This window comes from Nicotiana tomentosiformis, chromosome 3 (assembly GCF_000390325.3).
Source record: "Nicotiana tomentosiformis chromosome 3, ASM39032v3, whole genome shotgun sequence".
NCBI lineage: Eukaryota > Viridiplantae > Streptophyta > Magnoliopsida > Solanales > Solanaceae > Nicotiana > Nicotiana tomentosiformis.
The window spans coordinates 32,420,648-32,444,940 of NC_090814.1; the positions used below are offsets into that span (position 1 = coordinate 32,420,648).

The window sequence follows — 24,293 nt, forward strand, 5'->3', positions numbered from 1 at the left end:
ATATACGAGTATTAGGGCTCAAGTAACTTACCTCAATGAAAACCCCCTTGATTCCCTCTTCAAATCTCTCCCAAAAGCTCCAAAACCGAATAGAAATGGTGAAGAATGCACAAATATTCACGAAGTGTGCAATATGTACCTTCTGCCCAGGCTTCTCGCACCCGCGCGACCGCACCTGCGGTCCCAACAACCGCACCTGCGCAAGTCACTTAAACGCCCAGGTTCCGCATCTGCGGCCAACCTGTCACACTTGCGCTTGCGCACCTGCGCGTGGCGCGAAGCATCTGCGAAGCCAGCCTTCTTCCTTCCTTCCGCATCTGCGCCACAGGTGTCGCACCTACGGGCTCGCAGATGCGATAGCCTTCTCGCACCTGCGCATCCTGACTAGCCTAGCATTGCCCGCACCTGCGAACCCCCATGCGCACCAACGGCCCCGCACCTGCGATTCTTCCTTCCGCAGGTGCGGAAATAGCAGAAGCAGCAGTTTCAGCTGCATCTTCCAACTTCGACAAATTCGTTAACCACCCGGAATCACCCCGAGGCCCTCGGGACCTTAACCAAAAATACCAACAAGTTATATATCAACATACAAACTTAGTCAAACCTTAGAATCACTCAAAACAACATCCAAACACCAAATTATCCTCGGATTCAAGTCTAAGAACTTCTAAATTTTCAAATTCGGCAACCGATGCCGAAACCAACCAAACCACGTCCGAATGACCTCAAATTTTGCACACACGTCAAAAATGACACTACAAATCTACTTCAACTTCCGAAATTCCATTCTGACCCCGATATCAAATTTTTCACTACCGACCGAAATCGCCAAATTTTACTAATTCAAGCCTAATACTACCACGGACCTCCAAATCACATTCTGGACGCACTCCTAAGTCTAAAATCACCTAATGGAACTAACGGAACCATCAGAATTCAAATCTGAGATCGTTTACATATATGTCAATATCCGATTGACCTTTCCAACTTAAGGTTCTAAATAAGAGACTAAGTGTCTCATTCCACTCCGAAACCACTCCGAACCCGAACCAACCAACCCGATACAACACAATACAACTAAATAACACATAAAGAAGCAGAAATAGGGAAAACGAGGCTATAACTCCCGAAACGACTGGCCGGGTCATTACAGATATAAGGCCTTAGGGGGCATTTTAGAAGGTAAAATATAATTTTGTAGAGAGAGAGAGGAGAGAGCTATCTTAGAGGGAGAAAGAGAAGGCCTAGCTATTTTGTTCATCAATTCTTGCTCAAGGCTTAAAGATTTCACAAGATCTTCATCTAAGAGGCAAGGTTCCATACCATAGTTTTCAATTTCGAATTTGGGTAAAAGATGGTTGAATTGGAGTATGATTCTTGGGTATAAGAGTATTATTTATACATACTTGTACTAATAAGGTTTGTGGGAAGATTGTTGAGCTCAAATAAGTAAAGATTGGATTGTAGAGTGAAGGAAATCTTGTGGAAGAACCTTGTAGTTAGATTTGCACACCTAGTGTTTGATAAAATGCTCAAATAAACTGAGATCATGAATATCTTCCTAATAATGGTTCAATTTTGTTATGTCTCAAAATATATTGGGATTACTAGAATTTTCGGAACGTTATAATAATTTAAGAAAAGCTCAAAGCAAGGTATGTTGGCGAAACTACTCTCTTAGAATTGAATTCAATGATGTTCTCATAAGTTTCAAGTATGGTTGTCTCAAGTTCCTTATTCTATGTTCCGAGTTGTTCCCAATAAATTCGATTGTCCCGAATAAGCAAAGTGTCGAGAATTAAGTATTCAAAACATGTTCCGAATATTCCTAACACATTATGTTATCCTTTGGAAATGTGTTCAAGAATGATATGTGTATTAAAATACTATGTCTTTGAGTTGTGTTTCAAATGAAGGTTACGATTCCAAATTGTGTGAGAATACTCAATATGCTTAAGACTCTTAATTGCTCATATGTGTACCTAAAGCCTTGATTGAAAATGTCTTACTGTTGATAACCTATAAAGATGTGAAAGAAGTATGAAATGCGATAATTGATATAAGTGAAAGTTATACTTGTGGTCAATGGAGCCAATAAAATGAAATGATGTGAGAAAGGTTATGAAATGAGCTTTGATTCAACTATTCCGAATTGACTTCGAAAATAGAATTTTCTAAAAGCTTATAAACTCAAGTCATGCTCATATGTTACTGTTTTAACAGACATTATGATTTGTGAGTATTTTCAATGTGTTTTGCGTTCTTACATATTCGTGAGTGAAAATTGTGTATTGCCCTTTGTGGGGGAAAATGTATCAAGAATAAATGGTGTGTTATTTGCTGATGATTTTAACTTGCGCATCAATTGCCAATCATTTTACTCAATTTCTTGGAAAGAAATCTATTGTGCTTAAATTGTTCATTTCTAATGAACTTAAAGTTGTGATTTGCGGAATATTATATGTATGTTGATATTTATGATGATGATACATGAGAGGGAAGAAATAAAAGTGTGAAATATCAAATATGGCCACCATGTCTTGAATAAAGAATCTTGTGAATGGCCAAAAGAGCCAAAAAAATATTGTTATTATTATTGGTTGAAAATACTAGTGGAGATTTATACAATGTGAAAGATGATGAGGTAAATACATTTGCACCTATGTTATTTTTGTGAATTATTCCCCTTATTTGGGATGATATTGATGTGATAAAATTATTCCTCTTAATTGAAATTGAGACTTTGGTTGATGTCTTCAAATGAGACAGCCTAGCCGATCGGGTCGTGATCGAACTCCGTACTAAAATTACGGTAGTATTAGTATTGATAGTAATTGTGGTTGATTCTATAAGGAGATAGCTTAGCCGATCGGGTCGTAATCGGACTCCGTGCTAAAATTACGGTGGTATTGGTATTGATAGTAATTGTGGTTGATTCTCTAAGGAGATAGCCTAGCCGATCGAGTCGTGATCGGGCTCCGTGCTAAAATTACGGTGGTATTGGTATTGATAGTAATTGTGGTTGATTCTCTAATGAGATAGCCTAGACGATCGAGTCGTGATCGGACTCTGTGCTAAAAGTACAGTGGCATTGGTATTTATGATATTGTGAACATCGGTATTGTAAACATTGGTATTGTGAACATCGGTATTGTTTTTAATGAGGCAACCAAAAGGCGTATTTCTAAACATGTGTACTCTTTTTCTTTCAAAAGGATATTTTTTTCAATAAGGTTTTAACGAGGCACATTATCTATGGACATCCAGGGGGGTGTTATAAGAAAAATCAAATTATGGTGGATGTCTATCTTCCTCCATGATCTTCCTCTCAAATGCTTAATGACATATTCCATGACACATTTCTTCATTTTTCATGCCTATATAAAGGCATTGTAATAGATGAAAAGAACACACAATTGAAGAAGAAATAAAATCTCTTCCTTCTCTCTATCTCCATTTCTTGTTCATGTTTTACTAAATTGCTATTATTTCATAACAAAATGTATAATTTTGGCCATTCTCTAAAATAATAACCGATAATATATATATATATATATATATATATATATTGCTGAACAAATACCTCTCATGCGGTATAGGAGTATTACACTCACTATGCCATGTATGCAAAAAGTGTCTAATAGGAACAAAATTTAAGTACTACAAGTGTTTAATTGAAACATGATTTAGATATAGTGGCATACAAGAAAATCCGAACAAGTTTATGTGACCACGTATGACTTTGGTCTTTTGTATTTCTATGGGCTTTAAGAGAGAGAAAAGCAATCTACGCTAAATGCCTATACAATCCAAATTTATTACCCTTTTTAATCTAGTTTTAAAATAATTACAAAACATACCCACACAATTAAAATTTACTACCCGTCTACCCAAACTCCAATCCTTAAGTCACAGAAGACTCCAAAAGCCAAGCTGCCAAACTTTCCTAGCTATTCTTTGGTTAATCAACAAAGAACAAAGTAATTTTCTTTTAATTCTACTTTTTCTCAAGATTGTTGGTTTTGGAAAGAGCTAAAAAATTTCTTTATTTCTCTCCGTCTTTCTTTTGGTTCTATTTTAAATTAAATATTGAATTAGCTGGTAATTTGTTTAGTATTTGAATTTGCTGAGCACACAATTCAAATATGTGAAAATTTCATATCTGAAAAAAAAAAAGTTAACTCCATGTGTTTGAGTTTAAAATTTCAGATCTGAATTTTCATATATGTTTTGAAATGTTTTATTATTGGAATTCAATGGGTGTTGTTCTATGATATGTAAATTATGGTATTAATAATATTTTTTGGAGATTTTATTGTGAGAAGAATCAAATTCGCCATTGAAGGACCTTAAAACTTGAAAATGATAAATTGGGTTTGTGGAGTTTGTAGTTGTTTTTATCCGATTCTGATTGGGGTATGTTCGAAATGTTAATTGGAGGACGAGGCTATATTGTGAGTCAATTTTGCGGAGATTTTGGAGTAGATATTTAAAATTTTGGTTGAAATTGAGTTGAACTAGCAAAAAAGATAGATTTGTACTGTATACCAAAATGATATATTGTATACCATATTGGTATACAATAATTAATTCAAAAGTATATAATTAATTACAACACTATTAATTCTTTTTAAAGGAATGAACCAATCCTCTATGATACCCTGATAGTATATGATTATACCATATGGGTAACATAGAGGATTAATAATTTTTTTTGAATGAATGAGTCGGTGCTCTATGATACCCTGTCAGTATATGATATATATCAGGTTGATATCACAGAGGACTGAATATTTTTCTGGGAGAAATGAACCAGACCTCTATGATACCCTATCAATATATGATATATACTATATGAGTATCATAGAGGACTGGATGTATGTCTGGAAAGAATAAACCAGACCTATATGATATGATATATACCATATGGGTATCATAGAGGACTAATGAATATTTAAAAAAAGAAAAGAAATTAACCAGTCCTCTATGATACCTTGTCAGTATATGATATATACCATGAGTATTATAGTATATTGCAAGAATATACTTCAAATACTACTAATATATTATTTTTGGTATACTATATACTAGAATAAGTTATTTTTTAATAATTAATATATGAAACATAAAAACAAATAAAAAATGTACTATATTAGTTATCTTTTTTTTTACATGTATAGTAAAAAAAAAAAAGAGAAAAAAAAAGTTAAAAGAGTCCAAAATGTTTGCAGAATTAGATTATGAAAAAATAGGAAATAAGGAAAAAAATTGAAAATAATAATAAATGGAATTAAAAAGGAGAAAAAAAAAGAAAATGAAAGGAAAAAAAAAAGAGAGAAGAGAATACAAGTCTAATGTATAAGTTGTTCTAATAACTGATTTAGAGAAAGTTAAAATGAGTAAAAAAAGACAAGATATATTATATCAATTATATTAAAAAAAAAAGGTGAACGAATGCTTCCTATATCAGTTATCTTTTATTATTGCATATAAAAAAAAGGAGTAAAAATAGTGAATAGAGTAAGATTATGTAAAATAAAAAAGAAATAAAAAAGAGTTAAATGAAATTAGAAAAGTAGCAAGAAATAAAGAAAATAAACAAAAGAAAAGAAAAAAGAGAAAAAAATAAAATAAAATAAAATAAAAAAGGAGCCAAAATTGAGTATGAAATCAAATTATGGTGAAGAAAAAAAGAAAAAAAAATAATATGATTAGGAAAAAATCTAAATGAACAGGAAAGGAGAGAAAAGGCAAAAAATAAAGAAAAGAAGAAAAAAGAGGCAATTATCCACAAAAGCTACAATTGATAGGAAGGGTAATTAGTTTGATAAGTAGAAAAATAAATGGGTAGGCAAAGGGTAATTAGTTTCATTTTTGTGGGTATACCTATAAAACTCCCATAAGAGAATATGAGCATTTCGTTGTTCAAACATAATGTTGGTAATTGTTTCATCAGATATTTTGGGGTGTGAAGCAGTGCCAAACCAAGTTTCTACTAAATTATTAATATTTTGGGGTGTGAAGCCTACCCATCTGTGACCAGGGAATTTTTACCCGCATTGGTTAAGTAATGCTGAATAAAGGGAGCTCCCTGTTGAATTAACTAAATTGAACTTAAGCTTTGACGATTGATCTTGCGTCTCATGCATAAGAAATTATCTCCCAGCAGCCCGTTTCAACTAAATTATTAATGCGCTCTCACATTACATTATTAATTTATTAATGACAAATCAATAAATTACATTATGGGGGCTGAAATCTTCAGTCCCACCCTCTCCCCCAGCCACCACTAAAAGTCATGTGTTCATATATTTGAGAATACGTAAACAATCAGATGTACTAATAGCTTCAATGATCAAATGCCCATCTGAATGAGTTATGAACCATGAAGAAAAGGAACTTGAGCCAGAGCTGTGGGAAGTGAGATGTTGAGATTATGTGTTGCTAGATATGCAGCAATACCGGCAGCATAGCCAGCAAAAGCAAACCCACTAACCTGCAGAGATAGAAAATAACAAGTTATAACAGCAGAAATGTTTTTTTTTTTTCCAAGTGGAGCATCAAATAGCAGCAACGGTACCTTTTTCATATACCAAAAGAAGTCGACCTTTTCCATTCCCATAAATGCTACTCCAGCTGCTGAGCCAATTACTAGCATGGATCCACCAGTACCTGCACAAAATGCTACTAGTTGCCAGAACTCAGAATCTTGGGGAAAGGAGGATAGGTCGTACATTCCCATTGTGGCTGCAACCAGAGGAACATTGTCTATGATTGCTGAAACAACTCCAATTGTGCTCGCAATAAGTTCAGTACTTGGGATATGAGCATCAAGGTAATTTGCCAATTCTCGCAGAATACCTGCTGCCTCCAAGCTATGGAAAGGATGTTAATACACCAGAACAGCTAAGTAATGCTAAGCTTCCTAATTCAGATGGCATGGTAACAGTTGATAGTCACACAGTGCATGAGCAAAACAGAGTAATAAATCCTACACCCACCCCCAATCCTAGAAGAACAATAAGATTTTCCAAATGATTTCACTTATAGAGGTTTACTCCTATTAATACAACAACATACCCAGTATTATCCCACACCGTGGGGTTACTCCTATTAATAAATACTTAGAACTAGTTCATACCAAATGCCCTCGATTGCAGATTTTTGAACAGATCTAGCTCACAACATCTATCGCACCAATATCATGCTATCCTCCAACCAAAGGAGGGAAACACCTGACCAGCTTCCTGGGTGGGGTTGGATCACCGCAGTGAGAAAATGCCCCACTTTTAGAACTATGGAAAAGGATTGTGGATATGGAAATGAAATTATATGGTGAAATATCACTTTTATTTGGCAGTGAACATAGGGACAATTTTTTTTTTTGGTTTGGTTTTCCACCCGATATCTAGTATCCGCGTTGGGGTCCGACTAAATCCGGATTCGTGCCAGGAAGTCCCACGTTAGGGGTAAAGTGCTCTCTAACAAAGGCCACTTCATACCTAGGGCTCGAACCCGAGACCTAGAGTACTTACCACTCCACCACAACCCTTGTTGGTGTATATAGGGACAAGTTCACATCATCTACATGTCATTTTAGAATGGGGTGCATTACCTCATGTAAATTACTCCAAATCATTTAAAAGATCGTGTAATTTACATTAAGTATTATGATGTATGAACCTATTCTATCAAGAGAAGGGTTTTGCGTGCATTTTTTTTACTATGCTGCTGTAAAGAGGGAAGAAATATGAAATTTTTCCATAAAATATTTACTCAAGTAGGGAAGGATGCACTACAGCGATCCAAGTTCCAGAATTCTTGCTGTCAACCACAATTTATTTTTATCATCTGCCAAATTCAGTAATTAACTGACATCTCATAGTAGAAAAGACCAGAACATTGTTCTAGTCAACAGAAGCAAAAAAGGAACAAGATTGCATTAATGTGAAATAAACAAGCATGTATTAAGACACATGAGAATATGTCATGATAGATTAACCATTCTGCTACGATATTGGAGGCAGAAACAATTAACAACCCAAAGGATTCTTCAATACCTGCTAACGGACAATAAGATTCCGAGGAAGAAAAGAGCTCCTTGAGTGTCAATGCGTGATAAAGCCTGTGGTACTTTCAGTCGCTGTCTTTCTGATTCTCCATAGTGAATTGCATCTGTGATTATCCAAAGAACTCCCAGTCCAAGCAGCATACCCATGTATGGCGGCAAACCAGTCAAGGCCTTGAAAACTGGTACAAACACTAAAGCCCCAAGTCCTACTGAGAAAACTAGCTGTCCTCGAGGAGCCATCTGTTCGGATGCCAGAACATCTGCGGAATTTTGTCCTTTCCCATTTACTTCACTAAACACGGGAATAATATCACATATAGTTTCTTTCCTACTCTACTGCATGAAATATTTCCGAAACTCAAGAAGCTCTTTAGGTCTTGCTATAAATGTACCTTGTAAGGGACAGCAGAGCCAAAGGAACAGCTAGAGAAACTGCTGATGGTAAAAATAAGCCCTGCGAAAAAATAAAGTGCATTGCACTTGTTACCAAGACTGGAATAGAAACTTCAGTTGGCAACTGACGTAAAGAGTTCTTTAAATGAAGACTGGACAGGCTTAGACATGATCTAGCAGAGTGAGAGTTCCAGAGATTAATGTACTAATTTTCAAAATATAACTATGTGAAAGATTATGAAAGTCACTAGTTTCTTTTTTTCTTTGTTTAAATGAATATACGCTGTGGATACTGGATAGAACCAGTGGCAGCGTTGAAATAAAACTTCCTTTATCACGAAAAACTTATATACTTCTTTCCTCCCCTTCTTTCCGTCTTGCATGCTTAATTCCATTAATAAGTGCAGTTTGAGAGAATGCAACTGAGTTGTAAGCATCATGCATTCATTTCAGTTCTACCTTTATCCATAGTGTCAAATATATATCCAACTAAACTTAAATGAGCATTCTCTCCTCTCTTCTCTCTTCTCTCTCTCCTCTCCTCTTCTCTTTCTGAACCCTAAGCAGCCGGCAAAGAGCAGTCACTGCCGGCGACTGAAAACCCGATGGCAGCAGCAGATAGACCCCCTTCTCTCTCCTCTCCTCTCTCTTTTTCTCTTCTCTTCTCTCCTGTCCTATTTCTTCTCTCCTCTCCCCCTCTCTCCCTTCTGAACCCTAAGCAGACGAAAGAAGAGCAGCCATCGTCGGCGTCTGCTCCCCTCTCCACCCCTCTCTGACCTGCTCTCTTCTCACTCTCTAGCCCCCTCTCTCTCTCTCTCTCTCTCCCTCCCTCCCGTCAGCCGCATCTCAACAGGTAAAAGGCAGTCTCTCCGACCCCTCTTTCTTCCTCTCGGTCTTGTTCCTTTTCGTGGCAGGACTTCGGGACGACGAGGATGAGACGGCAAGCCGTGGAGCCGGTGCGTGGGTGGAAGCACTATTTTGTCATCTCAGGCTACTAATCAGGCCCACGTTTCCGTACAGTCACATTACCGGCACTGGTGGTCACATCTTCAGTTCCAACGTGGTCCAATAACTTCGGGCAGCTTTCCGGCGAGCTTCACCGTTTCCGGCGACTAAATTCCTCGACTACAACACCAGGTTCTACCGTTCTTGTTCTATTATATTCTATTGCCTGTTCATTCTTTGATATTAGTTGTGTGTATCCAGTTTATTGTTTCGTTCTTTCTTATTAGTTGTGTATATACTGTTTCTTGTTGTGTTCTCCAAGATTTGTTATATTTTTCTTGTGTTCTATTTGCCTGTGCCAGCAGTCTTTGATTGTGTTTAATACATCTTTTTTGGTTGCCTCGCCAGCTACCCGTAGTTGGATTGATTGCTCTAGGTAGACAACACTTGCTGGCTTTTCGGTACTTGCAATTAGTGTCTATAAGTTTAAGTAATCATCTATACCATTTTAACTGCCCTGCATGCATAGTGGTAGATTAGAAACGAGGTAGATTAACTGCTCTAGTGCTTGCTTGTTTTACTATATTCGTAGTAGCGCTTTTTGAGTTTTTTTAGTCTTTCGAATTCTAGCTTATATTCCTTTGTTTTCGCTCTTTGCTATTTAAGTGGTAGTGATTACTTAATACCCCTTAGACTATAGTGGCTGTGGTGAATGATGGGAGAGTAAGGCCATGTCCTCGGGTGGGGAGCAAGGGTGGTAAGGGGGTTAAAGGAGCCTCTAGGCTGAGAGTTGGATCACGTTGACGAGGAAGTCTATAGAGTTAGCTAAGATTCTCCGGAAGAGGAAGATCAACATAGCATGTGTCCAGGAGACTAGATGAGTGAGTACTAAGGCTCGGGATGTAGACGGGTTTAAACTGTAGTACTCAGGAGGCACTGGGGGCAAGAACGAGGTAGGTATTTTAGTTGACGGGGGACATCAGGGAGCTAATGGTCGAGGTTAGAAGGGTAAACGATAGGTTGATGAGTATTAAGCTTGTAGTTTTTTTTTTTTTTGATAAGGAATGAGTATTAAGCTTGTAGTTGGAGGGTTTACTGTAAACACGCTCCTCAGGCACACCGAGATGGGAGGATTTGGAAGAGGTGGTGCGAAGTATCCCGCACACCGAGAAGCTTTTCATTGGAGGGGATTTCAATGTCCATATTGGCGCTAATGCAAGGGGTTATGATGATGTGCATGGCGGGTGAGGTTTTGGGGATAGGAACTAGGGAGGTACCTCACTGTTGGATTTCGCTAGAGCTTTTGATTTGGTGATAGCTAACTCAAGTTTTCCGAAAAGTGAGGAGCACCTGGTCACCTTCCGGAGTTCAGTGGCCAAGATTCAGATTGATTACCTTCTCTGCAGAAATGTGATAAAGGTCTATGCACTGATTGCAAGGTCACCCCGAGTGAGTACCTCAAGACCCAGCATAGACTCCTAGTAATGGACCTGGAGATCAAAAGGAGTAGGAGGAAGAGGGCGATGTGCAGGAAATCTAAGATCAAGTGAGGTAACTTGACTAAGGACAAAACTCAGGAGTTGGGGGAGAGGTTGCGGGCTATGATGGAGAAGTAGGGGGGACAGGACTAGGATGTGGACCACGACAGCGAATTGCATTAGGGAAGCTGCTAGAGAGATCTTAGGGGTCACGAAGGGTTATTCTGGGAGTCAAAAAGGGGACTGGTGATGGAATAGAGAGGTCCAAGATAAAGCGGAAGCGAAAAAAGCGGCTTATTTGAAGTTAGTGCAAAGTACAAACGAGGAGAAAAGGACATATCAGGAGTGTTATAAGAAGGCAAAGAAAGAGGCGAAGTTAGCAGTTACGGCGGCGAAGACTACAACGTTTGGATATCTGTACGAGGAACTCGGAGGCAAAAGCGGGACCGGTTGGCCAAGGTGAGGGAGAGAAAGGCCCGTGACTTGGACCAAGTGAAGTGTATCAAAGATGAGGACGGCAAAGTATTGATGGACGAGGCACATATTAGACGAAGATGGCAGACATACTTTCATAAACTGTTTAACGAGGAGGGGAACATAAGCATCGTGCTAGGTGAGTTGGAGCACTCCGAAAGTCAGCGTGATTTTGGGTATTGTAGGCGTATCAAGGTAGAGGTGGAGGAGGCGATGCGTAAGATGAGCAGGGGCAGATCGACGGGACCAGACAAAATCCCGCTGGAATTTTGGAAGAACGCGGGCCGAGCAGGCTTGGAGTGGCTTATTGGGTTATTTAATGTTATTTTTAAGACAAATATGATGCCCGAAGAATGGAGGTGGAGTACGATGGTTCCCTTGTACAAGAACAAAGGTGATTGATATCCAAAATTGCAACAACTACAGAGGTATAAAGTTGTAAGTCACAATATGAAGGTTAGGGAGAGGGTGGTGGAAGTCAGGGTGAGGAGGAGCGTTCGACTATGGAAGCTATTCATCCGGTGAGGAGATTAGTGGAGCAGTATAGGGAAAGGAAGAAAGACTTGCATATGGTGTTCATTGACCTTAAAAAAGCGTACGATAAAGTTCCGAGGGAGGTTCTGTGGAGGTGTTTAGAGGTTAACGACATTCCGGTAGCGTACACTAGGGTGATTAAGGATATATAGTGCTAAGACTAGGATGGGGACTGTGGGAGGTGACTCAGAACACTTCTTAGTTGTGATGGGGCTGCACCAGGGATCGACTTTCAGCCTGTTTGTTTTTGCCTTGGCGATGGACGTACCGACGCGGCACATCCAAGGGGAGGTGCCATGGTGCATGTTATTTGCCGATGACATAGTGTTGATCGACGAGACACGAGGCGGGGATAACGCAAGGTTGGAGGTTTGGAAACAGACCTTGGAGTCTAAAGATTTCAAGTTGAGCAGGACCAAAACAGAATACTTGGAGTGTAAATTCAGTGACGGGACTCATGAAGCAGACATGGATGTGAAGCTTGATACTCAAGTTATCCCCAAGAGATAGTTTCGAGTATCTCGGGTTTATTATCCAAGGTAACCGGGAGATTGACGAGGGTGTCACATATCGTATTGGAACGGGATAGATGAAATAGAGGCTCGCATCCGGTATTCTATATGATAAGAATGTGCCGCCAAGACTTAAAGGTAAAATTTACAAAGTGGTGGTTCAACCAACTCTGCTGTATGAAGCTGAGTGCTGGCCAGTCAAGAACTCCCATGTGCAGAAGATGAAAGTAGCAGAAATGAGGATGTTAAGATGGATGAGTGGGTGTACCAGGAGAGATAAGTTTAGGAATGAAGTTATTCGGGACAAAGTGGGAGTGGCCTCCGTAGAGGGCAAGATATGGGAGTTGAGGCTGAAATGGTACGGGCACGTTAAGAGGAGAAGCATGGATATTCCTGTTAGGAGGTGTGAGAGGTTAGCCATGGCGGGTTTGAGAAGAAGTCGAGGTAGGCCAAAGAAGTACTAGGGGGAAATGATTAGGCATGACATGGCGCTGTTTCAACTTACTAAGGATAGGACCCTTGATAGGAGGATGTGGAGGTCGAGGATTAGGGTAGAAGGTTAGTAGGGAGTTTGAAAGTTTTTCCTTTTCTTACCAGTAGTATTGGTAGCATGCATATACCTTCTTATTCTCAGATCTATATTACGTCATGTTGTTTAGTTCGTTTCAATTATCGTATTTCCCTGTTGTTACTATTTATTCTTTTTCTTCCTCATTTTCTTCTCTCTCCCTTTTCTTTCTTTTTCTTCTTCTTTTCTTCTCCTTCCTCTTCTTCTTCTTTTCCTCCTTCTCACCTTTTCTGAGCCGAGGGTTTATCGGAAACAATCTCTCTATCTTCACTAGATAGGAGTAAGGTCTGCATACACACTACCCTCTCCATGGGTTTGTTGTTGTTGTAAACTTAAATGAGCACTCCTCTACTTAGAATGGGGTTATAGTTTCCTCCAAAGCCAATGCAAGCATGTTTTCTGGCCAAGTCAGTGTATGTACGGTTATGTACTGTTTAATATGACATTAACAATGTTATGAAAATCACGCATATGTAGACCAATCATCATTCAATATTGGAAGCTATACCAAATGACAATCAGTCATCCAGTGCTTACTTGATAATTCCTTCTCGCCCTTTTCCCTTAGACTGTTTTCGCCGTTATGACACAAGGAAAGATGTGCATGCAAGAAAATAGAAGCAGTCAGATAGAAAAATTCAACAACCTTCATTGTTGACAACGTGGATATTTGCCCGTGTATCCAGAGCATTGTAGTTGTAACATCACCTATGGGAGTCCATGCTCCGCCAGCATTTGCTGCTATAACCACAACAGCACCAAGAAGCCTGCGAACAAATACTTTACAGATAATTTACTTCTTACAGTAAAGGATCTGAACCTTCAGAAAAAGGATACATGAGAAAGAAACTGGTAGGTATAGAAGCAAGACAAAGTAATTGTAAATTGTCAATATTTATCTCACTGAGATGTTTCTCGGGCCCATCCCTCATATTTAAGATTTACTGTATAAGGGGCTGGAAGATCCACAATTTTCACAGATTGAAGATTGTTAATTTGAACACCATATTCAGCTTTTAAGGCTGAACAAACAAAAGCTAGAAATGGTTCAGAATTCTGGGGAAATACTCAAAATGAATAATAGCCTGAGATACTAGAGAGTCTAGTCTATCCTTGGACAGAGGCAAACATGATTTGTTTCCTAAAGAGTCGTTTGGTTCGCAAACAAGTTATACCGGGACTATAATGTGGGGATTATAAGACGGGGAGTAAATAACGACAGGATTATTTAGTGGATATACTTTGTTTTGTAGATGTTTGGTTCATTGGATCAGAAATGGGATAAAGGGAGTATAATATAAAACATATGTTTGGCTTTACAATAGATAAACTTGGATAAACTTTTACTTTCAGTTTTAACCTTAGCCTTCTTAAAGGACTTTAGGAGAAGAGCTATGGAGAAGGACATTTATGTCATTTGATTGTTTTATCCCAAGATAGCTAATCCCAGGATTGTTATCCTACATTGAATATGGCGTAAGAAAATACCAAAACTGTGGTCCAAGTTCAACTAATCCTGGGATTGATTATACCGGACTCAAAAATTCAACCAAACATGGGATTAAATGACCATTCTATCCCGAGATTATTTTTCGTTATCCCATGAAACAAACAACCCCTAAAAGAATAAGAGTAAAGTTCTAGAAGACATTGATCGATAAGATACTTATTGCTCTTAAAACATCACATCACATGCAACCATTCCACTGTGTTCTTCATTCATAAATTGAATATAATAGGTCCTCATAAGAAGCTTTCCACAAATTGAATTGAAAGAACCTTGAAGTAATACAAAATTGCATCTTGGGAAGATCTGGGCTTTTCATTTCTCTTATAGACACCTAACGTGCTTCAACATGTACATCCCTAGTTCTTTCCTCTCTTTTTTCTCTAATTCAAATATCAAAACTTCTTGAGACTTCTGGCAATCAAGATCAATCGTGCATACTTCCAAGATCAAATTAGAACTTTAGATGACGTATGAGAGCAAGCAGAGAGTAAAAAACCTTGGTATCTTAGCTCCTATTAGAAGGTTGTACAGATGAGGCTCAAAGATGCTCATACTTACTTTCGGTATTCTGAAGGTGGTGCCAGTTTCCTCAGTAAGGAGACCATCACTATAGTAGAAGTCAGGTTATCCAGGATTGAACTAAGGAAGAAAGTCACAAAACCTACCTGAAATTACCAATTAAACATTAAGCACATCAGAAAGTTAATAACAACAGAAGGGAACAAGCAGCATACGAAAATGTTGAAACAGTCTGAACTCTCAAGGTATTTCATATTATTGACTCGTCGTTTTCATGAGTGGCGTTTAGTGTGTAATTCATCTATGTACGTCATGTACTTCATCTAATCAGGACAATTATACTACCCTCAGTCTGCTGTGCATTATAGAATCCTAAAATATCTATGAGTGATATCAAATTTAAATTAAATACTCACAATGTAGACTACTAAGAACCGTTACGATTGAAAGGAACTTGGAAGCCAAATTATATGTGAAATACGTACAACAAAGACTATTAAGACCCATCAATTAGTAGAAAACCCTCTCCAAGAACCGTGCATCTCTGATCTCTGTATTGAAGAAACAATGAATATTTCTTATTTTGAGAATTGTCAATTCCTAAAAGAAGACTTTCCAACAGAAGAAAATGGTAGATGCCTAACCTCTGGCATGAAGACTTCCCCCCTTAGCACATGCATTTTACAAAAAGAGAACTACGACTGAATATGTTGCGACAAAACATGGGCCTCAATAGATTCCTAAATCGGTAGGGAAAGTGGACCTTCTGTCATCATCTGCTTATATTAATCCTTCTTATTCTGATCATTCTTCAATTTACGAGGAGTTACTTAAATTATCATATTATTTTGAAGGGTAATTATAACACTATTTTGAAGAGTACACTGTACAGTCACTACAATAATGAATTTATGAAAAATCAGACCAGTATCTGTGTTTGTTAGACCAAAAGCAAGATATTACAGAATCTCCAGAATCAGAGAAAAGAACAAAGAACTGCTTAGCTAAACAGAGCCGAAGAGTGATTTGGAACAGAAAACATTAATGAAGCACTAACCACCCAAAGCAGAGTTTTTGGCTTGCGAGTAGTGATGTTGTCAGTAACAAGCTTAAATCCCTGATGAGCATCAACTATCTCAACAATGGTCATCGCACCAAGTAAAAAGAACACTATTTCACTAACTTCAGCAGTTGCATGTGACAATTCTGAAAGAGCTATGTCATTAGAAGGAGCCTGCCAAGGACATAAAAGAGTGCAAAAATGTCAAACAACACTTGGACGGAAGATAAAAAGACATCTTCTCTCTAAATTCCATTATTGTTAATAAGAAAACCATCCTAGAGCTTGTTTCGATGATCATTCAATCTCTATGATTATCATCTTATTTCACGGATGCTGGCAAAATTCATCATAAAAACAAAATGTTTGGTAAAGCTACTTTTCCACATTATGGATGAAAACTTTTATTCAGAGTTCACCAATAGTTTTCATCTTGCACCACATTATTTGGGTGTTAACAAAAAAAAATTATTTAATCCTATCATGTGAATGATTAGAGATGCAGCTTAGTTTGTAACGATGTCTATAGTCATATTATTCCTACCGAAAATGCAAATAAGTAAAATCATAGCACGAGTATAGAAAACAAGTTCAAGTGTAATAGAAAGAATACAGACAGATTAGCGACCCACTTTGGACAGGGTGTACCTGATTGCTAAGATACTTCACCACATACATTTTCCATAGAACACTGGTATTAATGGCACAGCTGATAGCATAGACTAGAAAATAGCTGTGTGTTGAAACTTGAAAGCATCTATTATTTGGGAGATGTTGAGTTGTTTACTTGTTGGAAAGTTCAGAACGTGCCCCGTTAACTTGTCAAGTTATATAATATTCTAAGATATATACAACAAAATGGACTCTTTTCCATTTAATATTTTGATGGTCTAAATAGGATCCACAATTGGAGGAATTAGTAGGTGCACTGGACCTTCCAGTTTTAATTGTAAATTTTGCTTTCCTTGTGTCTTAGCGGAAGGAGGAGCACCACAGTGCATACAAGTTAAAAAGTAGTATGTGTTAGATAGTTAAATAATCCTAGTCCCACATGAAATAGGAGTAGAATATGTATTCTGTATAGTTATAAATAGGGCTCAGTGTATTATAGTTAAATCAATAATATTCTTTTACCGTGCTAATTCTTACATGGTATCAGAGCGGCAGTGAAAAAACATCCGGGAAAGAAAAGCCAGCCAAAATAGTCGTTGTGCTTCAATTCCGGCGACGTTTTTAGGGCTGATTTGCGTTCTCTCTTTTTTCCTTAGTATTGTGCAAAATCCAGCACCACCACAAGGTTCCCATATCAGAGGCGACCAAACCCCAGTAAGTTTCTCCGGCAAAGTCCCCTCCACGTGCCTCCATGCGCCGGTCAGATCTATGACTCTGGCGGTGCGTCTGTCTCACGCGCCGGCGCGTGTGAGCTTTTCCAACAAGATTTCGACTAGATTTTGTTTTGCAGTGAAGTCGCCATGCAATTCCGAGACGACCCATATTTTTTTTAAAAAAAATTTAACAGCCAGACTAGGGTTCCGGCGTACCAATTGTTTTCAAGCCACTTTCAATCAATCTCAGTTAGAATTCAGTCTATTTGAGGATTATTTACTTAGAACAACTATGTCTTTCGAATTTGATATTTTTGGTTCTAAAAACACAGGTGCTAGAAATTCAAGCTTTATGATTACTTCAAAGTCCTTAATGAGAAGCTCAAACTATTTAGCTTGGGCTTCCTCTGTCGAGTTGTGGTGCAAAGACCAAGGTGTTCAAGACCACTTAACCAAAAAGGCTAGTGAGGGAGATGAAAAGGCCAAAGCACTTTGGGAGAAGATCAATGCTCAATTATATAGTATTTTATGGCGATCTATTGATTCCAAGTTGACGCCCTTGTTTCGTCCAATCCAGACATGTCATTTAGTTTGGGAAAAGGCTCGCACTTTATACACGAATGACATATCTCGTTTCTATGATGTGATATCGTGGATGACAAATTTAAAGAAACAGAAATTGGATATGTCTACTTACTTGGTACAAGAACAGGCAATCATGGATAAATTTGAGAAGTTGATGCAAGTTTCTGCTAGTATTGAAAAACAACAAGAGCAATAATAGAAGATGTTTCTAATTCTTACACTCGCTGGACTTCCTAATGACCTTGATTCAGTACGTGACCAGATTTTGGCTAGTCTGACTGTTCCTACAATTGACGAATTATTCTTTCGATTACTTCGTCTTGCTGCATCGCTAGTAACACAGTGATCTCACCATAGACAGCTGACTCCTCTGTTCTCGCATCCCAAACAATGAAAATCGGGCATCTCAGACTATGGAGAATAAACGAGGAGGGGGTTGTTTTGGACGTACTCGTGATGTTTGCTATTCTTTACATGGTCGATTACCCAAAAATGCTCATGTTGCTCATACCGAGACTACATGTAACCAGAGATTTTCTTTATCTAAAATAGATAAAGGGAATATAATGTGTTCCTTCAGTATCGAGCAAGTAGACATCTCCAAAAGTAGCCTCGGTTGCTTAGACTGATACTTCTGTTGCTGGTAATTAGATTGTGGGTCGTGTCAGCTTAGGAAACATACCCGAGCCAACTTTCCGCGTAGTGTTGAGAGTCGTGCAAAGTCTGTTTTCTCTTTAGTTCATTCTGATATATGGGTTCCTAGTAGAGTTAGTTCAACTTTAGGATTTCATTATTTTATTATTTCCACTGATGATTATTCAAGATGTACTAGGATTTTCTTAATGAAAGATCGTTTTGAGTTGTTTTCTATATTCTAGTTTTTGTACTGAAATAAAAAATCAATTTGGTGTTTCTATTCGCAATTTTCGCAGTGATAATGCCTTAGAATATTTATCCTCTTAGTTTCAGTAGTTTATGACTTCTCAAGGAATTATTCATCAGACATCTTGTTCTTATACCCCTCAGCAAAATGGGCTTGTAGAGAGAAAGAATAGGCACCTCATTGAGATTGCTCGCACACTTCTCATTCAGTCCCATGTTTCGCTGCGTTTTTAAGCGATGCAGTTCTCACGGCTTGTTACTTGATTAATCGGATGCCTTCATCATCCATCCAAAATTAAGTCTCGCATTTAGTATTGTTTCCCCAATCACCCGTATACTCTCTTCCCCCTCGTATTTTGGGGAGCACATGTTTCGTTCATAAATTAGCCCCTAAGGAAAATAAGTTAGCTCCTCGTGCTCTCAAGTGTGTCTTCATTGGTTATTCTCTTCATAAGGGATATTATTACTACTCACCTGATCTTCGTAGGTACGTTGTGTTAACTAATGTCACATTTTTTGAGTCTCGTCTTGACTTTACCTCTTCTGACCATATTGATAAATTTGAGGTCTTACCTATACCAACTTTTGAGGAGTCTACTATTGCTCCTCCTATATCCCGAGCCACGGAAGTCTTACCCATATCAATTTTTAAGGAGTCTACCATTCCTCCTCCTGCATTCCCAACTGTAGGAACACCACTCTTAAGTTATCGTCGTCATCTGCATCCAGCATCGGGCTCCGCTGATTCACATCCTGCACCTGACCTTGCTCCTACTGCAGACTTGTCTCCTCCTAGTCCACCGATTGCACTTCGAAAAGGTATACGATCCACACTTAATCCTAATTCATATTATGTCGATCTCAGTTATCACAGTTTGTCATCACTCCATTACGCGTTTGTATCACCTTTGTCCTTTATTTCCATCCCTAAGCCTACATATGAAGCACTATCTCATCCAGAATGGTGACAAGCTATAATTAACGAGATATCTGCTTTACATGCAAGTGGTATTTGGGAGCTTGTTCCTCTTCCCTCAGGTAAATCTATTGTTGGATGTTGTTGGGTTTACGCAGTCAAAGTTGGTCCAAATGCCCAGGTTGATCGACTTAAGGCCTGCCTTGTTGCCAAAGGGTATACCCAAATATTTGGGCTAGAGTACAGTGATACTTTATCTCCTGTGACTAAAATAGCACCAAACCGACTTTTTTTATCCATGGTTGTTATTTGCCATTGGCCTCTCTATCAGTTGGACATTAAGAATGCTTTTCTTCTCGGTGACCTTGAGGATGAAGTTTATATGGAGCAACCACCTGGTATTGTTGCTCAGGTGAGTCTAGTGGTCTTGTATGTCGGTTGCGCCGGACACTCTATGGTCTAAGGAAGTCTCCTCGAGCAAGGTTTAGTAAGTTCAACACAATTATTCAGGAGTTTGGCAAGACTCGTAGCGAAGCTGCTCACTTTGTATTTTATCGGTATTCTACTTCAAATCTCTGTATTTATTTAGTGGTTTATGGTGACGATATTGTTATTACCAACAATGATCAGGATGTTATTACTAAGTTGAAGCAACATCTCTTTCAGCACTTTCAAATTTTACGATTTGGCAGCTTAATGTATTTTCTAGGTAGTGAGGTCACTCATTCTAGGTCAAGTATTGTGATCTCACAATGAAAGTATACCTTAGACATTCTTGAGGAGACATGAATGATAGGCTGTAGACTGGTTGACACTCTTATGGATTCGACTTCTAAACTTCTGCTAGGACAGGGGAGCCAGCGATTCTGCCAAGATATAGGCGGCTGGTTGGTAAGTTAAATTACCTCACAGTGACTAGACCTGACATTTCCTTTCTTGTGAGTGATGTGAGCCAGTTTATGGATTCTCCCGGTGATAATCATTGGGATGCAGTTGTCCGCATTCTTCGGTATATAAAATCAGCCTCAGGCAAAGGATTATTGTTCGAGGATCGAGGGCATGAGCAGATCGTTGGATACTCTGATGTTGATTGGGCAGGATCACCTTCTGATAGACATTCTAAGTCCGGGTATTGTGTTTTAGTAGGAGATAATTTGGTGTCTTGGAAAAGCAAAAAACATAATGTGGTTGCTTGGTCTAGTGCAGAAGCAGAATATTGAGCAATGGCTATGGCAACATGTGAGCTCGTTTGGATCAAACAGTTGCTCAAGGAGTTGAAATTTGGTGAGATAAGCCAGATGGAACTTGTGTGTGGTATCAAGTTGCCCTTCATATTGCATCAAATCCGGTGTTCCACGAAAGAACTAAACACATTGAGATTGACTGTCACTTCGTCAAAGAAAAGATACTCTCAGGAGATATTGCTACACAGTTTGTGAAGTCAAATGATTAGCTTGCAGATATTTTCACCAAGTCTCTCACTGGTCCTCGTATTAGTTACATATGTAACAAGCTCGGTACATATGATTTGTATGCACCGGCTTGAGGGGGAGTGTTAGATAATTATGTAAATAATCCTAGTCCCACATGGAATAGGAGAAGAATATGTATTGTGTATAGTTATAAATAGGGCTCATTGTATTATAGTTAAACCAATAATATTCTTTTCCCGTGCTAATTCTCACAGTATGCTCATAATAAAGCAGCACTCTAATTCAAAACCAGATCAACAGTTTAGCAATAGTAAAGCTAGAACATGAAGTTGAACAAAGCAACAAGATAATTTCAAAAGAAGTTTCACTTAATGTAAGCCTTCATAAAGAGCATTAAAGGGCTAAAAGTAGGTGCAAGAAGTTGCTTTTTAGTAAGACTGAACAAACTTCCTATTACTAGTCCAGCTTACTTTCACTCTATCAAACATTCAATAGTCAACATAGCCTAAACGGAAGTAATCTCAACTAAAGATCATTTGTGGTTTCAAAAAGTGATGAAAGTCTTACCCCAATGCTTCGAATGGTCCATAAACTCACGGCCATCAGAAGCCCTACTCCACTTTTGTTGAATGCAAGAGACTCTTCAAATATGATGCCCATATATCCTAATCCAAACAGCAACGCCATGGCAATATCCTGAAGCATGACAATTGATCAGCCAAATGAAATTTTGGTAGGATAATTCATTAGTATGCCTTTAAATAAGATAATCACGCTCCTGTTAAAACACCTGATTTGCAGCCACCCATGATTGATTTATTGCTACTGTACCAGTGACGGCCGCGGCAAGAATTGCAAAGGCCTTCAGTAAATCTGTCTTTGGCTGGTAAGTAGCTTCAAATTCTTGTGAGCTCATTTCATCAACTGAACATAAAGGATCACATGTTCCTGATGAAGTTGTTAGTTCCTGAAGCAAACCTAACTCTTAGTAAAGTGAAAGTACAAGCCACTGCACTTTTCTTTAGTTGTCTTTTGTCTTCTTTTGCTATAATAATTAGAGATGGAACTACTATTCACACCACTAACTGATGGATAAATGCAAATATACTGTTAGAAGAACAAAGTGCAGTTACAGGCCGTCCATCTATATTATGGAAGTAAACCTGAGACAACCTACTCTCACAGTGAAGCTTAATGGCTATTAAAGTTCATGAAATGCATGAGGTCCTGTCCACAAGTAGTTTACTGTTATTATATATATATATATATATATATATATATATATATATAACCTAACAACTTACTCACTCTTGAGGCCTCAACCTTAACTGCTGTTAAGTTCATCAAATGCATAAGGTCCTGAGACCTAAAGTTCTATTATGCTAGTAATATACTAATCCATTCTCTAAATTACAAGCAGTTGTGGAAACTATAATCAAGTTATTGACTAAGAAAGGAGAAATATATGATAAGGAATTAGGCTACATACTTAAAATTAGAAAAATACATAACTCGATGAGATGGAGACTAACACATGTATGACATTTCAATAATCAGATAAGAAAAGCAAAAAGGAGCTTGCATTCCTAACTTAGCATAATATTAACCCTTGTAAAATCCATCTGGTTCCAAAGAAACCATCAGAGTATTTCCAAGAATCTAGCCACTGTGAAACAACTGCCTCATTATCAACAACAATCCATCAGAAAATCAATTAAACCTCAATCTCGATCTAGTTGGAATCAACTGTATGATTCATCTGGAATCATTTCCCCAATTCAACCCAACTTCATCACGATACTTGATAAGGATTCTCCAAAATTATGAATCAACTACGTCTTGATCCTGAACTAGTTAAGACTTGGCTATATGAATCAACTACAATCATTCCCCTCCAGTCAATCCCATTTCATCCAATATAAAATAATGGATTCTCCAAGACTAGATATAATGGTTTCCCTACAACCAAAGGCTCTATATACAACTCGACTATGCCTTAATCTCAAACTAGATGGACGTTAATGAGTTAAATGAACCCTCTTTAACTATTTTGCTTTATTCAGCCCCATTTCATTCCAATACTAAATAATGGGTTCTCTAAAACTGGAGGTTCTCTATATGAATCAATTACACCCCAGTCCCAAACTAGTCGGGATTGACTATACGAGTCCTTCGTAAACATTTTGTAATATACATATTCAGCTCCATTTCATTCCAATACTAAATAATGGATTCTCTAAAACTAGAGGTGTTTTGTATGAATCAACTACGCCTTGATTAAACACTAGTTGTAGTCAGATATATGAATTTTCTACAACCGTTCTACTTTATTCAATCTCATTTCATTCCAATACTAAATAACGGGTTAAGACAAGAGGTTCTCTGTACGAACCACCTATGCCTCTATCCACACTGTTTAGGGTCGACTATATGAATTCTCTGTGAATCATTCTGCTCTATTCAACTCCATTTCATTCCAATTCTAAATAATGGGTGCCTTAAAAATTAAATTTTCTCTACATGCATTAATCCTTTATAACCATTCTGCTCTATTCAACCCCATTTCATTCCAACACCAGATATGGTCCTTAAGCATCATTATCCATAAACATAAAGGAAATTTAGAAATTTAATCCAACGAATTCCTCAGTATACAAAATAGTGAACTGATAAAATCAGGCAGCGAACTAAACCTCATTTTCTCTGGCTTGGTCTTCGGCTTTGGCGAGGACGCAATAGCGGTATCTGGGTCCATCACTGAATCTTGAAAAGCTAGTCTGAGGCAAAAGGGATGGAGCAGGAGAGGTTCTAATTGGGGGGTTCTTGAAATGAGTGTGAGAAGGGAAAATACAGTGGCTTTTGATTGGGAGAAACGTAGACATTAGTGGATGCCGGAGAGAAGTGGAGGCTCCGATAATCAGACAACTGCAAACTGCATGTATAAAATTATCCTTAACAATATTCCTTTTTTTTCAGTATCCTTTAACAAAAATTAAAATTACATTAGGGAATTCAATTATTAATGAAACTAGAAAATTACTACTATTGATTCGAGGAGCTTCCGGTTCATGTGATTTTACATAAAAAC

At 38.0% G+C, this 24,293-nt stretch overlaps 1 protein-coding gene across 2 annotated transcripts; it reads right to left on the reverse strand.

Annotated features, from left to right (window-relative positions):
* Positions 1–6,094: 6,094 nt before the first annotated feature.
* On the reverse strand, positions 6,095–24,219 carry LOC104086702 (sodium/proton antiporter 1). 2 transcript variants are annotated; one of them, XM_009591019.4, is made up of 10 exons: positions 23,899–24,219; positions 21,996–22,172; positions 21,773–21,901; positions 16,062–16,238; positions 15,044–15,150; positions 13,622–13,742; positions 8,464–8,525; positions 8,061–8,363; positions 6,581–6,875; positions 6,095–6,496 (listed from the first exon to the last, which is right to left on the reverse strand). In XM_009591019.4, exons 1-10 carry the CDS (start codon positions 24,085–24,087, stop codon positions 6,377–6,379), a joined length of 1,680 nt encoding a protein of 559 aa, XP_009589314.1. In that variant the 5' UTR covers positions 24,088–24,219; the 3' UTR covers positions 6,095–6,376. The 2 variants fall into 2 exon arrangements, with proteins under 2 accessions (XP_009589314.1, XP_070052937.1); XM_070196836.1 differs by having other exon boundaries at positions 21,996–22,187.
* Between the last annotated feature and the right edge of the window lie 74 nt (positions 24,220–24,293).

What these genes read in the sequence shown, in the direction of transcription:
- LOC104086702 (XM_070196836.1), bottom strand. Translation starts at nt 24,087, where the DNA reads ATGTCTACGTTTCTCCCAATCAAAAGCCACTGTATTTTCCCTTCTCAC. An exon ending in GGACCATTCGAAGCATTGGG is followed by an intron (nt 16,239 to 21,772) that starts GTAAGACTTTCA and finishes TGTCCTTGGCAG; the next exon opens with GCTCCTTCTAATGACATAGC. An exon ending in CAAAAACTCTGCTTTGGGTG is followed by an intron (nt 15,151 to 16,061) that starts GTTAGTGCTTCA and finishes TGGTAATTTCAG; the next exon opens with GTAGGTTTTGTGACTTTCTT.